Raw genomic sequence first — 22,308 nt, forward strand, 5'->3', positions numbered from 1 at the left:
AGCAGCCAGGGCTGCGCTTACCGGCAGCAAATCAACGGCGGCGGCCGCTGCCGTCGCCCCAGGCTCTCCGGGAACCCGGAACCACAAAGCGGCGCACCGCCGCCTGCCGGGACAGGGCCTCAGCCGACATCCGGGAAATGGCAGGAGGAGAGTCTGGCTGGGGTCGGCGCCTCCCACCATAGCTAGGCCCGCCTGGCGCCAAACGCGGGAGAGGAGAAGGCGAGCGCTTTAAAGAAGTGCAATAAAATAAAAAAAATTGAAAACGAACTTCAGTCTTGTTCATGGTTTGCCTTGCGGAGGTTGCAGGAAGGAACTCTTCGTGTCCAGTGAAAATAGTGCATTGTATACGTATGCGGCGGTTGCGTTTTTAACCCGCAGATGGTGCGACTCGGTTGCTGTGTGTGTTTAGGCAAGTATGCCGCCTGTGAAAGAAGCCTTGTCTCTCCCCGGTCACTGCTTGAAAAGACGGAATCCTCTTGTTCCGTTTTAGGCTTAAAGAGCCGGGCACACAGTATCTCCTTAGTGGCGGTTGCTTCTTTCTCATGTGAGGGTTTTTAGGGGACACGGACAGGGACCCATCAATTCTTTTTACAATGTAAACTCCTTTATGAACATCAAAAATTCTCTACGGCATATCCGTGGTGTTGTGTCCACAGATGCAATAAGTCAGACCAGTAACTGACGGGAGAATCTTTAGTGATTTTATTTCAGCTCTTTCTGCTTCAGAACTACACAACACAATAACGCTGGTCGCAGCCAGCTCTATAGTTATACTCTGCAGAGCCAGCCCCCCAACCAGTACAAAACGGCGGGCTCTGCAATGATTGGTTCGTGATTTAACTTTATGCAACAAGCAACATTTAAACTCTCGCTGATGCTTAACTGCTTGGAGAAAACACGTGGCTAATCCCGCGTGGCAGCTCTAATTCACACAAGGGCAGCCTCTACCTGAAGGGGCTCTTTCCTCCCTCACAAGGCAGCCTCCACCTGAAAGGTCTGTTCACAGACCCCTGCCCACTATCTTTTTATATAGAGAGATTCCTCTCTACAATCAAGAAAATCTTCCGGTCAGTAACAGTTGCATTCAAACTGACCTTAACCATCACAGTCTCCTCTCCCTATCTGCATATGGAAACCCCACTGCCCGCCCAATCACCACAGTGCCACAAGCTCCTCCTCCCTATCTACCTATGGAATCCCCACTGCCCAATCACCACAGTGCTTCTGCCTGCAAACTCTTACGAGAGTTGCCACACACAGGATTAGCCACAGGTACACCGTAGAGTATATATATATACATACACACACACACACACACACACACATATATATATATATACACACACACACACAATGGGCAAGGGTCTGCAAAGTGAGGGAGGAAAGAGCCCCTTCAGGAGAAAGAAGCTGCCGTTGTGTGAATTAAATGAGGAAACAAGATGAACAAGATCTATTAACTCAGGGAGAGAGAGAGAAAAGGGAGAAGACGGACAGAGGGGAAGGTCGAGTGGAGGAGAAAGAGAGAGAGAAAAAGAAGGGAGAAGAGAGAAAGAAGGAAGGGCGGGGGATGGGCCTGAGCCTGTCAGCAGCCTGAGGGAAATAAGCAGCCATGGCGGAGCCTATTGGCAGCAAGGAAGGGCCCAGTCAACCACTGCTGCTGTTTGGGGATACCGAGGCCATTGGCAGGGGGAGGGATGGAAGCAGGCAAGGGATGGGTCCAGGCCTGTCAGTGGCCTGAAAGGAATGAGTGGCCGTGGAGGTGGCAGCAGCGAGGAAGGGCCCAGCCAACCGCTACTGCTCTTGTGAGGAGGAGTGGGAGGGGTTAGGGTGGGGAAGTCCCTGGGGATAGGGAACTGCAGTTTGGCCAATAGGTACCAACAACACTGCAGCCATGACCAAGAGGGGTGAAGGGGATGGAAGCAACTGGATGGAGGAGAAGTGTGGCTCAGGTGAGGGTGGAGAGATCTCTGAGGTGAGTGGGGCTGTGGCGGGGGGGAGGGGAGCAATCAAGTACTAGCGCGCAGATGTTCTGCGCGGGTTAAGCTAGTTATTATTTGGCTGGAAAACAGCATATAATTAAAAAAAAAAGTATAGCCACTGTCATGGACGACAGTTCATCAGATGTGTGCAGGTATGTATATACACATGAGTAAAGAGGAAAAAAATGGAAACATGGGAGTCAAAAGTCTAGGAAATGCAATATGGAATGCCTGGTCTTGTGACAAGCTAAAAAGAGTAAGAGAAACAATTTGCAATCGCAGTATTTGATATGATCCTTCTAGCTAATTAACTGTTATATTAGAAATTTAATTGGTTCTTATTCAAACCAAAGACTAGGATCAAGCATCAGTATAACCTTTAATTCAGCTATCTCACATTCTAGTTTGCTTTTGGCTATTCTTCAACAGAATAACCTCACTTTCTGATCTTTAAAATATCCTGAAAGATTAAAGTGTTTCTCGTCTGATTTCTGGATGTTGCTATTACTGCTGTTAGATTTGTGTCAGTTTATTCTTTTGCATGAAGACTTACCTGTGGGTTTTTTCCCTATATAGGCAGCAGATAAGCACAATTGGCAGTTGAAATATCACAGGAGAATGAACTCATATGTGTAGCTGACAATTAGTGCCCATAAATGGCATTGCTGAGTAAATATGAGGCTAGAGCTGCCATTAGGGTTTGAGCTAGTAGAGCTGGCATTAGGCTTTGCTAGTGTTTCTGTTATAGTTTGTTGTTGGTTAAGATTAGGCTTCCTGTAGGCAAGAGTACAACCACCTAATGGTGCAGCGGGGACAGGAGCGGAGCCACCATTGGGCATACTGGTTCAAAGAACCCAGGATGCAGCCCCAGACACACACCCCGTCTGACGTCAGACACGGGGTGTGTGTGATTACGGCCCCGTTTGGGAGCAAAACTGGCCCACGCTGCATTAGTAGCTCGGCCTGAGTGACTCTCCCTGCCTTTTAAAGGCAGATAGAGCCACTCCAACCTGTGCTGCCAATGCTGCACAGGTCAATCTTACTCCCAAATGGGGCCACGCAGCCCCATTCTGGAGCTAAACCATGCCCCCACGTCTGATAGCAATAGCAATAGCACTTACATTTATATACCGCTCTATAGCCGGAGCTCTCTAAGCGGTTTACAATGATTTAGCATTTTGCCCCCAACATTCTGGGTACTCACTTTACCAACCTCGGAAGGATGGAAGGCTGAGTCAACCTTGAGCCCCTGGTCAGGATCGAACTAGTAACCTTCTGTTTACAGGGCAGCAGTTTTACCACTGCGCCACCAGGGGCTCAAGATGTCAGATGCGGGAGCGTGGCTAAATGCTCCCTGTGTCTGACATCAGATGCAGGGGCGGGGCTAGGGGGTCACCGCTGCAGCCAAACCCGGGCTGCCACTGGCCTCCCTCTGCACCTGAGCAGGGAAGTAACTTGCCTAGGGAGCAAGAGGTTGCTGGTTTGAATCCCTGATGGTATGTTTCCCAGATATATCGGGCAGTAGCGATATAGGAAGATGCTGAAAGGCATCATCTCATACTGTGCAGGAGATGGCAATGGTAACCCCCTCCTGTATTCTACCAAAGAATACCACACAGGTCTGTAGTCACCAGGAGTCGACACCAACTTGATGGCACAACTTTAAGCAAGAGTACACCTCATGAATCAGCTGAAGTGGACAGTAGTCTTCAATAGCTTATGCTGTACTAAAAGTATCTATCTTTGAAAGAGCTACAAGTCTGTTTTTGCTGCTACAGATTAACATGACTATCTATCTGGCTCTCCCTAAGCCATTGTTGCTGTTCATACTTTGAAGAAAATATTGCAGAACCCTTCAGCTGCTTGCCTCAAGTAGCAATCAGTCAGGGAGCAGAACCAGTATCACTGCCCTTTAAACAAAGTGTAGGCCTATTAAAAAGTAGTTGGGAACCAGGGCTACAATGGAAGTCCTGTCGTACATAGGAGTTTACACGTTTACACTGTACCAGAATCTTATTTCCCACCCTACAGCATACAGGTGGTATGCAGTTTTGGAGGTGCTTCTGGATCCGAACCTCTCCCTGGTGTCCCAGGTTGAGGCGGTGGCCAGAGGTGCTTTTTATCTGCTTCAGCTGATACGCCAGCTGTGTCTGTTTCTTGAGATGAACAACCTCAAAATGGTGTTACATATGCAGGTAACCTCCAAGCTGGATTACTGCAATGTGTTCTATGTGGGGCTGCCTTTGTACATAATCCAGAAACTGCAGCTAGGTTGATCTCAGGGTCATCTCGGTGAGACTATATTACTCCTGTGTTAGAAGAATTACACTGGCTGCTGATAGGTTTCTGGGTAAAATACAAGGTGCTGGTTATTGCCTATAAAGCCCTAAACAGCTTAGGCCCTGGTTATTTAAGAGAATGTCTTCTTCACCATGAGCCCAAACACCTGTTAAGATCATCTGGAGAGGTTCGTCTGAGGTTGCTGCCAACCTGTCTGGGGGCTACTCAGGAACAGGCCTTCTCTGTTGCTGCCCCTGGACTTTGGAATGCGCTCTCTGTTGAAATCAGAGCCTCCCCATCTCTGGCAACTTTTAAAAAAGGCACTCAAGACATATTTATTCACCCACGCTTTTAATTAGATTTATAGTTTTAACGTTAATGTGGGGTTTTAAATGATTGTTATGTTAATTATTTTAATTGTTTAATTGATTCAATGTTTAAATGACATTAATTGTAAACCTCTCAGAGAGGCAAGTTTTGGGTGGTATAGAAATGTTAAATAAATAAAATACTAGAGCCAATTCACACTTTATATATAACACACGTTTCTCCTGTGTAGTGTTCACAGTAATAAATACATCAGATGTCTATCAACACACTAAGGGAGCTAACATCAGTCCCAGACTCCCTGCTGCCTCAACGTTTTTGATACTTCCGCTGTGAACACCAGCAGTACATGTGGCAAACATGCTTGCTGCATAAATTGTTAATCAACCCCTACAGAAGACAGCCACTCAATAAAGGTACTCATCAGATATGAATGTCAAGAAACCAAGGAAGGTTAACAGCTCCATAATTCAATGAATAGGATTCTTTCATTCAATTTGCCTTTGCAGATCTTCTAGCAGTCCTCACTTAATTTCGGAAAGGTGTGCTTTAGTTTCTGGAGGGACTGTTTCAGAAGGACAGCAATAGTTGAAGAGAAGTAGCCAGTCCCCCACTTGCTCAAGAGAGCCAGTTGTGGCTCTGTAGGGGCCTATGACAGGGTCCTATGGTTTACTTTCATGGCAGAAGTGTCCAATGCTACCTTTGCAGTAATAAAAGCAACACCAAAAATAGCTCCTGCTAACTGGGCAAAGAGCAGTTGTCCCTGCAATTCAGCATTGTTTCCCTCCCTCCCAGGGGCTGTTGGTGTCTCCCTTGTGTTTCTGGAACCATCTTCTCATTCATTTTGTGATGTAAGCCACTTTGAACAAGTTTGTTGTTGAGGAGGAGTATATACCTATTCTAAATCAAAAGCTTTTCTAGATTATTTTGCATCTTCTGGGACTATGTATTTTTACTCAACTTTTTGTTACTTCTACTCCAAGAAAGGACCGAGAAGGCTGGTAGTAGAAAGCCGTTTAAAAAGCTCAATAATGTTGGCATTACATGTTTTCAGGGACTCATTCAGAACTCTTGTTTTTTAAACTTCTTTATTGAAAACTTAAACCATTGATACAAACTAAAGCAATAAATACATCTAAAAATATCCAATTGGTGCAGAAGATATGCACGCTTTAGGGCAACAGTTGAGGCTTCACCTCCCCCCAAAATGGGTTTTTCTGTAACATCTTGTTCTCAGTGCTGTAAATATAGGTAAATTGTATCCTATGAATGGAAGGTCTTACAAACTCCCTGGTAGCAATTCTTGGAAAATACTTAGAAAACTGCTTACCTAAATTACAACATTTTCAGTACTACAAATGGGAAACTTCTAATAAATAAGGTTATTTATTAGAATAAAGTCTATCTCTTTACAAAAACTTTAAAAACAAGGCAGTGGTATAAAAGTAAATAGGGTTGTTAGGTCCCAGTTTGTCACTTTTAAGAGGCTAGAGGTCACAGGAATATGCAATAGCACCTCCTGCCTTGACGCCCCAATATTTTCCCTTGTCCACCCTGCTCTTGTAATTGTAGGCAGCAGTCCTGAAATACAGGTGGGAAAGGACTATTGGAACATTCAACTGTGAAGCAACATGCTCTGCAAACCTCTTGCTTTTCTAGGCGCCCCAGGTGACTGGCGGACTCGCCAGGCTGAGACTCTGCATTCCTGAAAAAAATATACCTACCTCCTTTTATTTGAGAATATGTCAGACAAACATTTTCAGTGGAAAGAGTAAACACAAATCAGTGCTTTTAAATGGTATTTCAGTTTAGACAGAACATGAACATGCTTTCAGAGTGGACATGGAAAAGAAATTCAGCTGAAACAGAAAAACAATTCCTATAGCTATTAACATACCACTCTTTCATGCTCAAAATGTTCTATTACATCAGTCCAATACATCCTAGAGAGGCAAATTAAACCTATTGGTTGGAGGAAAGGAGAAAGAGGGAATTAAGCTATATAAGAGTCCCATAACCTTTTCCATAACCACTCAGATTTCCGCATTTCCCAGTCTCACTCCCAATACTACAAAGGCCTAGGAGACAGCAGCCCTGCAGAGTTAGGATTCCTTATGAAAGGTCCACAAAGATGTTCAACTAAAATGTATTATCCTGTGTGTATAGAAACAAAACAATCACATTCCTTTGAAGGAAATTACTACAGCCTCTTATGTTGAAATAGATAACAGCTTTGTAAAGTGCTTTTCTGTGCTGCGTGCTAGAATCCAAGTTCACATTATGTTAACACGAAGGTAGCTGTTGGTGCTCACATGCATTCTGAGCAAGCAGATTAATAAAGTATGTAGGAGTGGTTTCAAAGCTCCTAAAGGATGGAACACCAGAACATACACATGCCTCATTTGCTTCTCATCGGCGTCAGAAGTACACTCATAGGCCAACACTCTTGCTATGCTGCAACACTAAGACAGATTCATCTGCTACGCCCTCTGTGTAGAACTAAGCCAGAAATGCTTACCTGTGTAATAGGATTCCCAGTCCCCTGTTTAAGTCTTGCAGTAGTAACAGCAGCAAACTCTGCTATGCTAGGCCAGCTTATTGATCTGCAGATACCCCAGTAATTAACTCCTTTGGGGAGGTGAAACATGCCCACATACACACATCACATAAGACATCAGACTAGCATTGTGGCTGACCAACTATTCAGTGCCATGACAACCCCACAATGGGCATTAAAGGATCTGTCTGAATCTACATACTCATATATACAAGAGTGCCATAAGACAAAACTTTCAATTAAGTATTCCAATACAGTTCCAGGATTTTTCTGCATTGCACCTTCACTTTCAAAAGATGTGAAGATCACAGTTTGCAAATTGGGTCTATTCAGCCATATCTTCAAATGCACATGCAGATTTTTAAAAAGGTGATTCAGAAGCAATATCCAAATTTAAGGATAAGCTCCACTAAAAGTGGTACTTCTGAGTAAGTTTGCATGGGACTGGGCTGTGACTGGGGGAAGTTGTCTCAATCTAGTAACCAAGACATTAGTCTGCTTTCATATTCTCTAGTAATTAGCACCTTTCACAATGTAGGGAACCCATGGACCTGCCTGTTGGTTCCAGAACATGTTGCCTCAGTATCACCTGAAAACATGGCTCCTGAGATAGTGACCCAGTTAGGGATTTTCAAACATGCATTAAAAGTTTTCAGAACACCAAGTTTTACTAGAGAGTTAAAATTCTCCTCACTTCACAGGTTTTCTTAATGCAACTCTGAAGTACTCAACACAAAAATAGACCAGCAGACTGAAGAGCACCATTTCCTCATTGTCAGAAATTATCCAGTGATCACCAAATCCCTTCTTTAAGCCTTTCAGTAGTTCTCTTCCACTTTCATAATTCCTCAAGATCAGTTAAATCCACCACTACTTTTAGGAAAAGTGTATCATCTTTGATGTAGGTATTCTTTGCATTTTCCAGTACACTGTGTGCCACAAACCGGGGACACCCACTGGCAATATTCATTTCTCCTTCGGGTCTTTTGAAGCTGCTGCTGTTGGGGTCGGCCTTAAAGGTTTCAACTATGTGATTTTTCTTCCCACTTTGATCCAGAAGCATCAATGTAACTTTTTGTTTGAAAGGCCATGGTAGCAAGGAGTCAAACTCCCCTCTCATCACTACAAAGTACAGAGAAACATGTGTCCCCTTTCCCGAACCATCGCCATTCAGATATGCTCTGGCACATAATCTGTACCCACAGCGGCTGGTGTAAAAGGGCTGGCTGAATACAGAAACAATGCGGCCTTCCACAGCTTCATTTTTCTTCATCTTGTAGTCTATGATTTTCCAAATCAGCTTCCCATTGTAACTTGTCCCTTCCAAAAGCTTAAACCTTTCTTCATTTTTATTAAGTTGTGCCTTGTGGACACCGAGGTGGACATCATGTTGATTGGACAAGTCTTCTAAAACAACTGGAGGAAATAAGGTGAAAAGTGTTTTTTTGTTTTACAAACAGGTTATACTTAGACAAACTCCTAGAAGTTCATATCTGGAGTTCAGACACTGCCAACAAAACCTTTTGATTGAAGGACAACCTTATTCTCTCAGTCCCATTCCTCTTTTCTTTGCAGGTTGGAGGCATCATTGAAGGACAGCAGTACATCTCAATCACATATTTAAGAGTTCATTTGTGGATTTGTTTGTGCAAAATAAAATCCATACTTGACGATTACTTATAGACACCAAATTTTGCACAAACAACTCTGTCACTTAAATTAGCTGAATGCATTGTTTATTTTGGAATATGCTGGGTAAAAGTTTTAAATAATTGTAGGAAAAAATTCTGAATAATAGTAATAATAAAATAATAACCTTAACAGTTATTCAGATTTTTAACACTCAATTATTAGATCAATAGTTCAAAAATGAAATCATGCCAACAAAGATCTTTATCAGATTTATGATGTTTCAAATTTAATATGTATGGTAATTCAATAAAATGAATGTTTGAGCTGAAATCCTACAAATTTCAAGCTGTTTTTAGTTCCCTTTTGCAAGCAATTTAATGAAAAATTCTATTACATAGTAATCTGAGCTCCAGTGTTCCACACAACTGGCAGAGCAAGAAAATTGGGGTAGCAAGACCAAGGGGAAGTCGAGGTGCATGGCGGTTAAGTTGTGAGTAAAACAATATGAGAGTCTAGAATGCATATACAGACTAAGATGAGTTAAGACATACTAAGCAGATATTTTAAATTTACAATGTCCATGCTTTTTGATGAATACATACATTTTTAAGTGCCTTAAGTGTTCTCTTGAATGGATGACCCTTTGATTTTTTAAGCCAAACACTTAAATTATAAAATAAGCAAATGATTGACAGCTGATGTGCCCAAGGATGAAGGCCATAGGGAGCTCACTAGTAGCTTGGGGACAGGTTCCTGCCAGTGCCCCCGCCCCGCTGCCAGCACATGTGCACACCGGCCACACCCCCTCCACTGATGTTAGATGCAGAGGGTGCGACCATCATGAAGAAGGGGCTGTATGGCTCCCCTCCTGCTCCTTCCCAATCAGCACTTCATTGCTGGCTGGGTGCTTGCTCACTCACAGAAAGCACCCAGCCAGTGATGAAGTGCCAACTGGGAAGGAGCAGGGGAGGAACTGTGTAGCCACCCTTCCAGGTGCTGGCCACAGTCCCTGTTGGTGGGAGAGAAAGCAAGCACCTAGCTGGTGCTTTGCTGGCTGGAAAAAGAGCAGGAGAGGGACCATGTCTAGCATTCTCAGCTTCGTTTGCTGGCTAGGTGTGGAAGGAGAACAAGGGGGTGTCTGGGGGAGGGGCAAAGAGAGCCATGACAGCTCCTCACAACCCCAGGGACATTTGTCTCTCCTTGTCCAGTGCTGGCTATGCTACTGCCCAGGGCCCTCTGTTTTGGCCCTTTATAGAGATTTGCCAAAACAGATTATAACACTTCAGAAAGGAAATAAGCTTAGAAGTACCTAAACGCTGATCATATGACTCCAGAAATGCAACTTTTTGCTTTATGTTATCAATAGTTTCCAGCAGTGATCTCAAGTCAAATTTATTCTGCTGCTGATTTGCCATTTGTACCAGCTGCCGCACTTGCGTTTCCAGGCAGGCAGATTTATCAACATGAATTGCCAGAGTCTTCATGTTATTTGGCAGGAGGAGAAGTGGGGGCGGGGAGGAGAGAGAGAGAGAGAGAGAGAGAGAGAGAGAGAGAGAGAGAGAGAGAGAGAGAGAGAAGACAAGCACATATTAAAACATAATTAACATTGGGCTTAATAACCATTTATTAAATGTTCAACCAGTGACATTAACAATTAATAGATCTCTTTGCAGTCCTTCCAAATGCTTCCTTTCCATTAGTATGCCCATGACCCATTAAAGTTTCTGGTTAATCATTAATCCGCATGATCTCAAAATGCTCCCAATGGGCTTTGTTATTCAATATTTATAGCTTAAGAATAGAAATTCTGCAGTTTGACAAAACAAGAAAAACCCTGTATTATAAAAATCAGCAAAACAAGAATCATTCATGACCACAAAGATATTGTATTCAGTTCTGGACTGTGCTGTTAGCCCACTGGTTTTAGACCTGCTTCAAGAAGTAAAAAGCAATAGTTTGCTGCTATAGGTAGCTTCACATGCAGCAGCAGCACCTGAGGTTGCGTCCAGGAGCATGCACTCCTCCCACGTCCTTGCATATCACTTAAGATTAACCCAGCAGCTGTTTCCCCATTCAGTTTTCATGGGATAAAACTGGTCTTGTAGAAGCACCCTGTGTGGCAGTATTCCAAGTTAATACTTCCAGAAGGCTGCTGAAAAAAATTAATGGAGTTTCAGACCATGGTAACCTATAACTCGAAAAATGGCCAATCTGAATTTGCCCCAGGGTTTTGTCTGCACTGGCTCTTTCATTCACTCTCCCAATTATAGCTGATGCTATATTTGTACACACACGAGTCCCCCCTCTGCCCCCCACAAAGTATGTCAGGACACTTCCTTCCTTCCCCCACACTGCTTCTTTGTTGTGCAATTCTATGGTGATGAGTACTTTACAGCCCCAATTCAATATCAGAGCACGATGCCAGGATCATCATGAGTGTGCCTTGGTACAACCAAAGATGCACCTAGATAGTTTTGGAGCCTGAACCTAAAGGCCTTTGAAGGCGCTCCCTCCACTGCAAATTAAGTATCATCATGCTCCACCGGGCAACCACACCACACCAAGAGGATTTGGGGGCCCTGTGGAGGCCCTGGATTTAGGCCCCAAAATCCAGGGGTAAGAGCGCCTCTGGGTACAACTCCTTCTAGAGGATCCTGCTGCTCCTTGCCGCACCAAGGAGGGGAAGCTGTGGCTCAGTGATTTACATGTAGAATGTCCCAGGATTCAACAAGTTATAGTGGGAGAAGTGCCTGCCTCTTGGAAGGCAGATACTTGTTTTGTTTATGAAACTCTGAAGGTCCATGTACACCGAAAGAGATGTGTAGATATTTATACCTAGGGCATGCAAACCCTAATTTTGCATTTTGGGGAAACCTCAATTATCCAGGTACAACTCTGTGTATGTGGACATCATATTAAAAAAAAATCAAACACCACATGCACAAGATTTGGAAGCAAAGGAATAAAATGGGGGTGGACCATAGCTCAATAGCAGAGCATCTGCTTTGCATGCAGAAGGTCCCCAGTTCTATCACTGACATCTTCAGACAGGGCTGGGAAAGACTCCTCCATCAAACCTTGAAGAGGTTGCTGCTGGTCAGTATAGATAAGACTGAGCTAAATGGGCCAAGGGTTTGATTTGATATAAGGCAAGCTTCCTATGTTAAAAAAATTAAATTAAAATTAACATATTTTGTGTTTCAGTATGCAAATGTACTATGAACAAATGGAAGCAAAACCCAGGCTGAATAAAACCAGAACACATCCCACCAATTAGTATGATGTTGGCAAACCTTGACTTTAGACAGTCAATATCTCCCTATAGACAAATTCTTAATGATTTTTAGCCTATTTTCTGAAGGGAGGGCAGCTTAGGATATCATCATATCCATCTGACCCCCCCTAATAATGTTTGCGTTTTCAGTGATACAAAGCAAGTTCACTACAACATGAGAGGGGGTCCTAGACAGTGTTCCCTCTAATTTTTTTCATCTGTGTCTGGAATGAATTTTGTCCTGGGTGGCAGTACCAAGGCAGCGTGTGCAAATGCATATGCCTTAAAGGGAACACTGGTCCTAGGGGACCCTGATGGGAGTGGTGGTTTTTTTTTTTTTTTTGGCCAGTCTATTATGTTAGTTCATGATGGCACTACTCTACATATAGACAACATCCTTTTGTAACCCATGTGCTGGTAGTTTTATTTATTTATCACTCAATCTCTCTCTCTCTAGTTTGTGTGCATAATCCAAGTCACAATATAAAAAACAATTTCCAAGTTTAAAATTAGTTTTAATTAAAAGCCTGAGAAAACAGGTGTCTTAAGGATCTTTAAAAAGCAATCTGAAATAGAGAAGCTCTTATTTTGACAGGAGCACATTCCAAAGCCCTGGAGCAGCTACAGAGAAGGCCTGGCCCTGAGTTGCCACCAGACAAGCTGGTGACAACTGTAACTAGACCTCGCCAGATGATCTTAATAGGTGGCAAGGTTCATGATAAAGAAGGAACTCTCTTAAGTACCTTGGACCTAAGCCATTAGGGGCTTTTATAGGTAATAACCAGCACTTTGTATTTCACTTGGGAAACACATCAGCAGCCAGTACAATTCTTTCTTTAAAAAAATAAATAAATAAGTGTTATATGGTCCCTTTAGGTTGTCCCAAAGACCAACCTGACTGCCGCATTTTGTACCAGTTGTAGTTTCCAGACTATGTACACAGGCATATGCTGGGATTACCAGCATATGTACTACTGTTTTAAGGTCATTTACCTCCAGAAATGGGTGTAGCTAACGTATCAGCCGAAGTTGATAAAAAGCGATCCTGGCCACTGCCTCAACCTGAGAGAGTTTTGGATCCAGGAGCATTCCCAAGCCATGTATCTGATATTTCAGGGGGAGTGTAACCCTATCCAGAACAGGAAGATCTAAACCATGTCTTGGGTCTTGACCGCCCCCCCCCCCCCCCGCCGGCAAATCAGTACCTCTGTCTTATTTGGATTGGATTCAACCTCAGTTTGTTATCCCTCATCCAGCCCATTACCACCTCCAGGCAGGCATTTAGGGAGGTTCTGCCATTTCCTGATGCAGTTGATAGGGAGAAATAGATTTGGGTGTCGTCAGCATATTGATAACACCCTGCACCAAATCTCCTGATGATCTCTCCCAGCGGTTTTATGTAGATGTTAAAAAGCATTAGAGACAAATGGATACAATCCAAAAATTCACAGCACATGGGAACGGGTGTAGGTAAAAGCCATCATGTTAGAAAGTAGGCTCCATCAGTTTAACTTCTAAAATGTTTTTTAAAAATATTTTATTTACAGTGAGGCAGCAAAAGTGTTAAGGGAATAAGAGCTGGTCTTACCTGAGTGCTCATCAGCAAGTTGCTGTTTTTACCAACCAGCTGTGTAAACTGCCTGAATTCTTTTTCACACTTTTTAACTGTGTCTGCTAGCTGCTGGATTTTAATTTCTTTGTGTTCTAGGTTCTTATAGAGGTTGGAAATCTACAAAATGAAAGGTGTGAACTCAAATCATAACCAAGCACAAAAGAAATATGAACATGGTATGGAAAAATACTGGAAGGCTTAATCCTAAAATAACCCAGCCATAACAGGCCCCTCTCATTCCAGACAAAATGATGCTGAACCAGGTCCCAGCTGTAAGAGCTGACAGAGAGCAGTAGCTGAGAGGATAAATTTTACAGCTGCTTTTGTTTAGGCCTGAGTACCTTGAGATCTAATGGCACAGTGGGAAGTGACTTGATTAGCAATCCAGAGGTTGCCAGTTCAAATCCCCCGCTGGTATGTTTCCCAGACTATGGGAGACACCTATATCAGGCAGCAGCAATATAGGAAAGATGCTAAAAGGCATCATCTCGTACTGCACGGGAGATGGCAGTGGTAAACCCCTCTTGTATTCTACCAAAGAAAACCACAGGGCTCTGTGGTCACCAGGAGTTGACACCAACTCAATGGCACACTTTACCTTTACTTTGAGATCTACCACCACAAGTGTCATATACAGCAGCCCATCAGGGGCTCAGTAAACCTCTTTCTGTTCATTCTTAGGACTGCAAAATCAGTCAAGCACCTGGCAGAAAACAACCCACAGCAGGTGGGCTGCATTCAGCTTGGTGAGTCACAATTTTGCATAGTGATTGAAAGCAGACATGCACAAGAGAGAGTTACTTTTCCCTTTAGTTTTCCAATGGTGGTGGGGATATTTTGAATGCATCCTTGCCCAGCAAGTTTAGCTTCTAGGCTGGAAACTTGCAGTGGAGGAGAAACAGGATTTTAAAAAAATGATATACATACAAGATGCATGCGGCAGACAGCAGTTATAACAACCAGAAGTCAAAAGCTATTGTTTTCCAGGATGTGGTTTGCTACTAATTAGACCATCATGGAGGCAGATTCGAAAGAAAGCTCTATGGCGAAATGTCAGTAACCTCTCCAGGTTATTTTAGAAGATGCTTTCCTGTTTCAAGTTAATTTTTTTAAAGTTCACCTTATTCAAATGAACCAGAGTTACAGGGTTTTAAATATCAGTGTTAGAAGGTACCAAAAGACACCATACCCAGTTAGAAAAAGGTAAGGTGTCACAACACTGCAGAAATACAATCGAAGCTGAAATAAAGAGTTACTCATTGCCATTTTAACATAAAAGCTGCTATTGTCCAAATATTCTAATTCCCTTACCAACAAAGGCTGATATGTGGAATCACATAAGAGCTCGTGCAGAAAAAGACACACAAACGAGATTCAAAAGTATCTTTGATTACAAGAACAGCCTTGCTGGATCTATCTAGTCCAGCACCTTGCTTCGCACAGTGGCCATCAGATGCCTTGGGAAGCCACACAACCAGAGATGGAGGCATGCTCCTCTGCAACTGGTAGCCAGAGGCATGCCTGCCTCTGAACATGGAGATAGCCTGTAGTCATCCATATTAGTAGCCATTAATAGAGGTGTCCTCCTTGGATTTGTCTACGCTCCACTTAAAGCCATCCAATCACCATATCCCATGACAGAGAACTCCAAAGTACTTTAACTTCCTTTAAGTCAGTCTTAAGTTTCCTTGCAATAAGTTTCCTGGGATGATCCTTGGTTCAAGTGCTGCATGGAGGAGCTTCTCCCTATCCACGTACTCCAAACTGCATAAATCTCTCTCATGTCTCCCTTTAGCCAGTCTTTTTTTTGAAACTAAAGAGCCCCAAATGTTGTAGCTCTACCTCAAAAGGCAGGTGCTCTAGCCCCCTGATAATGTTGGTTGCCCTCTTCTGCACCTTTCCCAGTCCTACAATATCCTTCTTAAGATATGGTGACCAGAACTTTACACACTATTCCAAATGTGGCCACACCATAGATTTGTATAAAGGTATTACAATGCTAACAGTTTTATTTCCAGTCCTTCTCCTAAAGATACCTAGCATGTAATTTGCCTTTTTCACTGCTGCTGCACATCGAGTTGACATTTTCAGTGAGCTGTCCACCATGACCCCTCTCCTGGTCAGTCACATCAGTGTATATGTGAAGTTGGATTTTTTTGGGGGGGGGAGGGCGGCACGCGGAGGGATTCTCCAATTAGAGATTGGTAAATTATTGCACACATATTTTGTAAGGTGCTCTGAGAATCAGTTGGCAATAGCAAGGTATGCTATTTGGATTACTTACATTTAGATGCACAACCATCCCCACAGCAGGAGAGAGTTACAAGCTCACCACAATGACAGAATTAATGTGGGAGCAGAGAGCAGAAAGTGCTATCATGGTTGACACCCCTGGCAGCTCGTAAAAAAAATCTCACATATACGCTTTATATACCCTTGTCACAGACTCCCTAGCATCTTTTTGCATGAAGGGGTGTAGGAAATCTGTCTCAATCACCTTATCACATAGCAATGATTGGGGCAAAGCGATGAGAACACGGCTGCTCAACAGGGGTGTGCACAGAACCTGCGGGGGCTGGTTCAACGGCAGGGGGTGGAGGATAACTTTAAGGGCAGGGTGCACTTACACTACCCTCCCGGCCGCATTTCCCCCTGCCAGCGCTCACTGAAAAACTGGTCCGATGGGGCGGCAGCATGAGCATACCTCCCTGCTGCCCCGTCCACTCCTTGGACCAGAAGTGACAGGAAGTAGCATGTGCGCACGTCACACGTGTGAGCGAGTGCGATGTGTGCGCTCACATGCCAACGTGTGCATGCTACTTCCTGTCATCTTCGGTCCAAGGAGTGGACGGGGCAGCAGGGAGGTATGCTGCAGCCCTGCTGGTCTGGTTTTTTAGCGAGTGCCGGCTGGGGAAATGTGGCCGGCTGGGGTGGGGGGTAAGTGCACCCTTCTCTGCCCTTAAAGTTATCCCAGATGAACACGTCAAACCTGTTCGGAGGCCCTGTAAAAGGATGCTCTGGTAAAAGGATGCTTACGTAAGGATGCCCTTACATAAAAGGATGTGCCCAAGTCCGTGCACATCCCTACTGCACAGCTTTGGCCCCCCTGCAGATGTTGGACTACAACTCCCATAACCACTGACTACTGGCCACTGTGGCTGGGGATAATGGAAGCTGTAGTCCAAAAACAGCTGGAGGGCTGAAGCAGTGCAGCTCTGGGCTAGAACAGAGTTTCTTAACCTTGGGCCCCCAGATGTTGTTGGACTACAACTCCCAGAATCCCCAGCCACAAAGGCCATGTCTGGGGATTCTGGGAGTTGTAGGCCAACAACATCTGGAGGCCCAAGGTTAAGAAACCCTGGACTAGAAGATCTCAGTCCAGTCATGACAGAGGCCCTGTTTCCAGAGCATTTGACTTGCCAGGGAAATGGGTGGCTGCATATATGACTTGGGAGAAAGTTACCTGGAGCAGCAGTGTGATTAGGAGAGGACAATTGGAGGCCCAAGTAACAGATGAGAAAAGAGTGTCACAAGCTTTCAACGCTTCAATTTTCCCCGAGATAACCCTTCCTCCTTTTCTGCCACACACAGCTAACTGCCCAGGCTTCTGTATTAGCAGGAAGGAAACCAATGGAGATTTCCAGGGTAGCCTCTTCAAGGGAGACAACGGTGGGAATTCATCAAGCATGTCTAGGATCCCTAGTTTCCTCTTTCAAGAGGTCTCTCTCTGCCTTGCAGCCAAGGGAGATTCCCTTAGCTTTCCTACCTATTAAAGTTGAGGAGCCCTTAATGATGCTTAAGAGTACAATTCTGAGGAAAGCAGACCAGGCTGAAAATAATTGACCTATATGTTGTGGGAGAAGAAACTAGGAGAGGAGCTGACTGAAAAGATAACGCAGGTATCTGCTGGGATGTAGTGGATACCAGTCCACCTTGTCAACATTACTGGAAAGATGTTACCAAGGCTGGACAGGATTCAGACTTGTTAGTCATGAACACATCCCACTGAAATGAGTGGGACTTAATCATGACTAATGTACCTCATTTATTTTAATGGTGCTTTGTCACAATTAACTTAGTCTGGATCCTGCCTACTGGAGAAAGATTTTTTCCCCTTCTAGAGTTGAGGGTGGCTTGAAAGGAGGATTGCTGCTCACAGTGCATATTCAGTTTCTACCTTTATTTCTTAAAATGATAGGTTGTTTTGCGCTTTGGTCCCAAAACACACACAAGATTAACACACACCTTTAGAAAGCAAGTTTTGCAAGCTTTGCATTGCTTCAGAAGCTTGCAAAACCTGTTGGTCCAAGAATAGTGAGGCCAGAAAAAATCTCTATTAACACCATGGAAAGTGAAGCCTCCCTCAGACCACCTTCAGCTTTCATAAGTCTAAAAATTTATTTATTTATTTGCTTTATATACCGCCCTTCCAAAAATGGCTCAGGGCGGTTTACATCAAAACAGGCGTGGTTTACATCAAAATGTAAAGGGTTCTGAAGGAACCAGCATGAATGCTGTGCCATACCTGATCTTCCAGCTTTGAGTTCTTGTCTAAGATCTGTAGCATGTGCTCTCTCAAGTATGCATTCTCGTGATCTGAAAGCTTTCCTCTTTTAATCTAAAAAGAGAATGTAAACAAGTAAGCACTGACACAAAGTATGCTTGATATATTGTATTACAACTTCCCCTTTGAAGTGTTCTAAATCTAGCTGAAACAGAAGAAAAATCCCCTGTAGGCTATAGTATTAAACCAGACAGTTAGCGCTTTTGTGCTTCAGAGCATTAGTCTCTACAGTAGTACTAAAGTTTACATTGCAATACAATACCTTTGCAGAACAGCCATACTGTTTATATGGACAATCCGTTTCCACCTCAGGACATACCAAGACATGCTCTTCTATCTGCAAACATTAGCAAACTAAGTGTCACACATAAATGAAGCATTTGGGAAGATACATATAATGGTCTTTAAATCCTGCAAAAGTGGTACAAGATGCAATAATGTCAGGATCAATGTCAGCAGCTACAGCAGTACTTCGTCCATTATTACCATGCTGAACTTTTTGCTGTTTGTCTTCATGGCAAGTTCACATAATTACTCCTTTGCTCATTGAAGAGCAACACAGAGAATTAATACTGCTGCCAGATGCAAGCTAGGCAACATACAGCTGTGTGATTTGTCAGCGTATGAAGACTCAAAAATATTATACCTCCTTTGTCAGAATTATCTGCATGCAGCCTTGGGGACAAATCAAAGGATACTCAGGACAAGCTGTTCTCTCATGGATCTGAAAATACATTAGAAGATCTGTTATTAAAGCAGCAAAGAGAAGTTTGGCATTACTTGTAACATCACTCAATAAAATGAACAAAGCAGAAGAGCTCATGGGCAATCCAGCTGGATATTCTGTGAAATCCCCACAGGGCAGCTTCAGATGTAAACAGCAGCAAGAGAGGAGGAGCAAGCTGCTAGTTTCCAGAGAGTGCATGCTACCAATACTTGTGCCTCTGTGGATAACACGGAAGAGGCGGAAGTACCCGGAGTACAAGCTCTCCAGGAGCTGATGGCCTTTTCCTAACTACTTGCTGCTTTGATGTGTGAAGCTCCCCACTGTAATGAATAGAAACCGCACAGATGTACAGAGTCCAATACTCCAATGGAACTGGTGTAAGAACTCCCCAATGGACTGCAACCATGGGATATGATGTAGGCACTTAACTTGCTGCATATTATAGCCTAGTGAGTAAGCCCCCGGTTTCTCTTGTATCTCTTCCCCCCACCCCCATCTTTTGAAGAAGAAAGTGACGTTTGGAAATATGCACACACTAACCTGTGAAAGAGCTGAAAAGCTAGTTTCAATCAGAATGTTTTTATTTTTTTGTTAGAAAACTGTCACCAAGTTGCTCTCGCTGCTAATAACCTTTCAAGGCATCCAGTGAAAAGTGAAAATGCTTCCCTGTCATCCTGAAGCCTCTGTGCATTACATTGTGTTAGGGTTGTGTGGAGAAGAGGTGGCTGGATATCTAACCTTTCAGGGAGTCAGGTTAGAGGTACAGAGGTGCTCAAATCTGCCAAATGCTAGTGCTTGCTGTACTTCAAGAAGTTTGCAAGTCCCATGTTCAGTCCCTGGCATCTCCAAGTGGGCCTGGGAAAGACCCCCCTCTGAAACCTTAGAAAGCTACAGTCAACATAGATAATACTGAGCTAGATGAACCAATGGTCTGATTCGGTATAGGATAATTTCATATGTAAATCTTCCAAGTGTATAATTGGTTGTATAATTTATCAAGACTATGGGCCCAACTTTAGCAAACAGAGAGAAAAATAAAGAGAATGTTCTTGGTTATCTTTATGATTGCAACTGACAATACCCAAGGAAGAGATTCTCATCTCTATGGTTCAAGTCACTAAGTATTTTCCACAACAATTTGGAGAATTATGCTTATTTTAACACACATTTTACATTCAAGCTTACCTTTAGATTAAATACCACCACAGGCTGTTTGCAATATTGGCAGGGTTCCTTTCGAAAGTTACACTGTAAACCTAAATGTTCTTTCAGATCCTTCTGAAGAATTTTTTCACAACATCCTTCATTTGTGCACAGCACACTTTCAAACAAACACTGTTGTAAGTGATCCTGTAGAAGCACAGTATGTATTATCCACATTGCAAAGCTCACTGTAACACACTGAGGGACTACAATATTCAGCACTATTCTGTAGAGGGACTACAATATTCTGCACATTAAATCACTTGCTAAGCTGCATATGCAGATTTCCAAATGTAAACCCCACATTGTCCACAAGCAGAAGACGCTGTTGCATGCTGGTAAAAGTTACTCATATCTAGCCTTCACCTCTGCTTCTCTGCCTGTCTACAGATTTACATGTATAGCATCAAAGTGCAATGATCATAGGTCCCCCCACTCCACTTCTGAGCTGCAGGATGCAAGGTGGGGAGAATGCAGTACTCTTACCTACTCCCCACAATACACACACCAAGCACTTATTTAACAAGAAGAAGGCCAACTATTCACATATGCAGAAGTATTTCTCCACAAGGGGCAAAAAGCCTCCTTCAGCAAAACATATGAAGAGTTCAAGGACTAAAACTGGCAGTTTCAACAATGAATATAAATTTCTTTATTTGCAGTTTGTTCACACAGATAGCAACCAATATATCTCTACTACTCAGAATGGGCGAAAATAGCTTTAGCAGCAATCTGTTTTGCTGCAACAAGAAAAGTCAAAATTTTCTCAGTAAGCATTAGGATGCTAGAAGACAAACCTGGTATCTCCCCAGAGATGTTTTTGCATTGCAGGTTGGAGAATTTCTGCAAAAAACTTGCAAATTGAGAACTTCCCTTTTACAGCAGTTGTCTTTGAAGACCTGAGCAAAAGTATAAGAGATTATATTAAACATACAAACAAAAGTACAACAGTTCATTACAATATTTTAAACAGAACAAGGCTTGAAACGAAAATTAACAAGGGGACTGCTTCTGTGAGTTGGAATATTTTCCTTCAGGATACACTCTCTAAGTCCATTTCAAGTTTATTCTGCTCCTTCTCTTCAGAGGAAAGAGTCTGGAACCTGGACTACAACACCAAGTACAAGGAATTAGAAAACTCTGCCATGCATAACCACAATGAAACCCTATTATAATTGTAGCTTTGTAAGGTGCTTTAGGAACCTACCTTAACTGAAAAGCAGGGCATACATCTAAATAAAGTCACACTTGTGAAAGAGATTATTATGCCCTAAGCAAGCATCCAGTGTTGCAACTCTGGAGGGGGGTAAATACTAGTTTCATGTGCTAGGAGGCAAAGGCTTTAGAGAGAAGCAATAGCAAATGGGGAAGCCCAATCTGCCAATTATTCCATGCTTAATCCACAAAGAAACCTCCTGGAATCAAAAGAGTGATGGTAGTGAAGGCAGGCCACCCTTATCATAAGAGAATGGTCTTAACAGCTATAACACCTTTGAGCATAACACTTAGCTGTCCCTAGTTACTGGGTTTACAGTCTTTGGATTCTACAGGACCTACAGTTTCTCCTAGAAATGCAGTTTGTAGTAGTGCCCATAAGCACCTTCCTGCAATGTCCATAAGCACGTTACACCAATTGCACATACTTTTCCTCAGGGGAGAAGACTCCCATCATTATCTGAAGAAGCCGCAGCAGTAGTCAGGCTTTCCTCTAACTCAAGACTAGTCCATTGTGGGAATGGGTCACAGCCAACAGATATTGAGCCGGGTCTCACGATCAGTGAGACCTGGTTTGTAAGAGTGAGCGGGGAGAGTGGGCTGAGCATGCTCTCCCCACACACGAGCAGGGCGGGATATATCAGGGTCACACGACTGCCGGCTCTGTGATGGAGCCGGTGGGGACTGGGGAGTTCGGGGGCTGCATGGCCCCCGGAAGCTCCAGTATGCCCTGCGCAAGCATGCAGGGCATACTGGGGAGACCCCCAAGCCGGGAGGGTCCTTTTCAGCCTCCCGCCAGGGGTCTAATGAGTAACCACGGTGCGGAGCCCCGCCTACTCACGATTTTAAAAACGGAGCACTAGCTCTGCAAACCCGGTTTAAGGGGCAGGCTACTTGAGCGGATTACCCGTTCAAGAACCACCGGGCTCGCAGCCGAA

General features: G+C 43.6%; 1 protein-coding gene across 7 annotated transcripts in view; it reads right to left on the minus strand.

Moving 5' to 3' along the window:
* Positions 1-5,655: 5,655 nt before the first annotated feature.
* TRAF5 (TNF receptor associated factor 5) overlaps positions 5,656-22,308 on the minus strand; it is a 44,060-nt gene continuing 27,407 nt past the window's right edge. For 6 of the 7 annotated variants that reach the window (XM_053310284.1, XM_053310266.1, XM_053310305.1 and 3 more), the window contains 8 exons: positions 20,953-21,054; positions 20,138-20,302; positions 18,872-18,949; positions 18,488-18,562; positions 18,187-18,279; positions 13,638-13,778; positions 10,085-10,253; positions 5,656-8,559 (listed from right to left, as the gene is read on the minus strand). In XM_053310284.1, coding sequence (XP_053166259.1) covers positions 7,982-8,559; positions 10,085-10,253; positions 13,638-13,778; positions 18,187-18,279; positions 18,488-18,562; positions 18,872-18,949; positions 20,138-20,302; positions 20,953-21,054 — 1,401 coding nt within the window. In that variant the 3' untranslated portion in view covers positions 5,656-7,981. The remainder of the gene's footprint in view (positions 8,560-10,084; positions 10,254-13,637; positions 13,779-18,186; positions 18,280-18,487; positions 18,563-18,871; positions 18,950-20,137; positions 20,303-20,952; positions 21,055-22,308) is intronic. The other variant, XM_053310298.1, reaches the window with a different exon arrangement.

This window comes from Hemicordylus capensis, chromosome 1 (genome assembly GCF_027244095.1).
Source record: "Hemicordylus capensis ecotype Gifberg chromosome 1, rHemCap1.1.pri, whole genome shotgun sequence".
NCBI lineage: Eukaryota > Metazoa > Chordata > Lepidosauria > Squamata > Cordylidae > Hemicordylus > Hemicordylus capensis.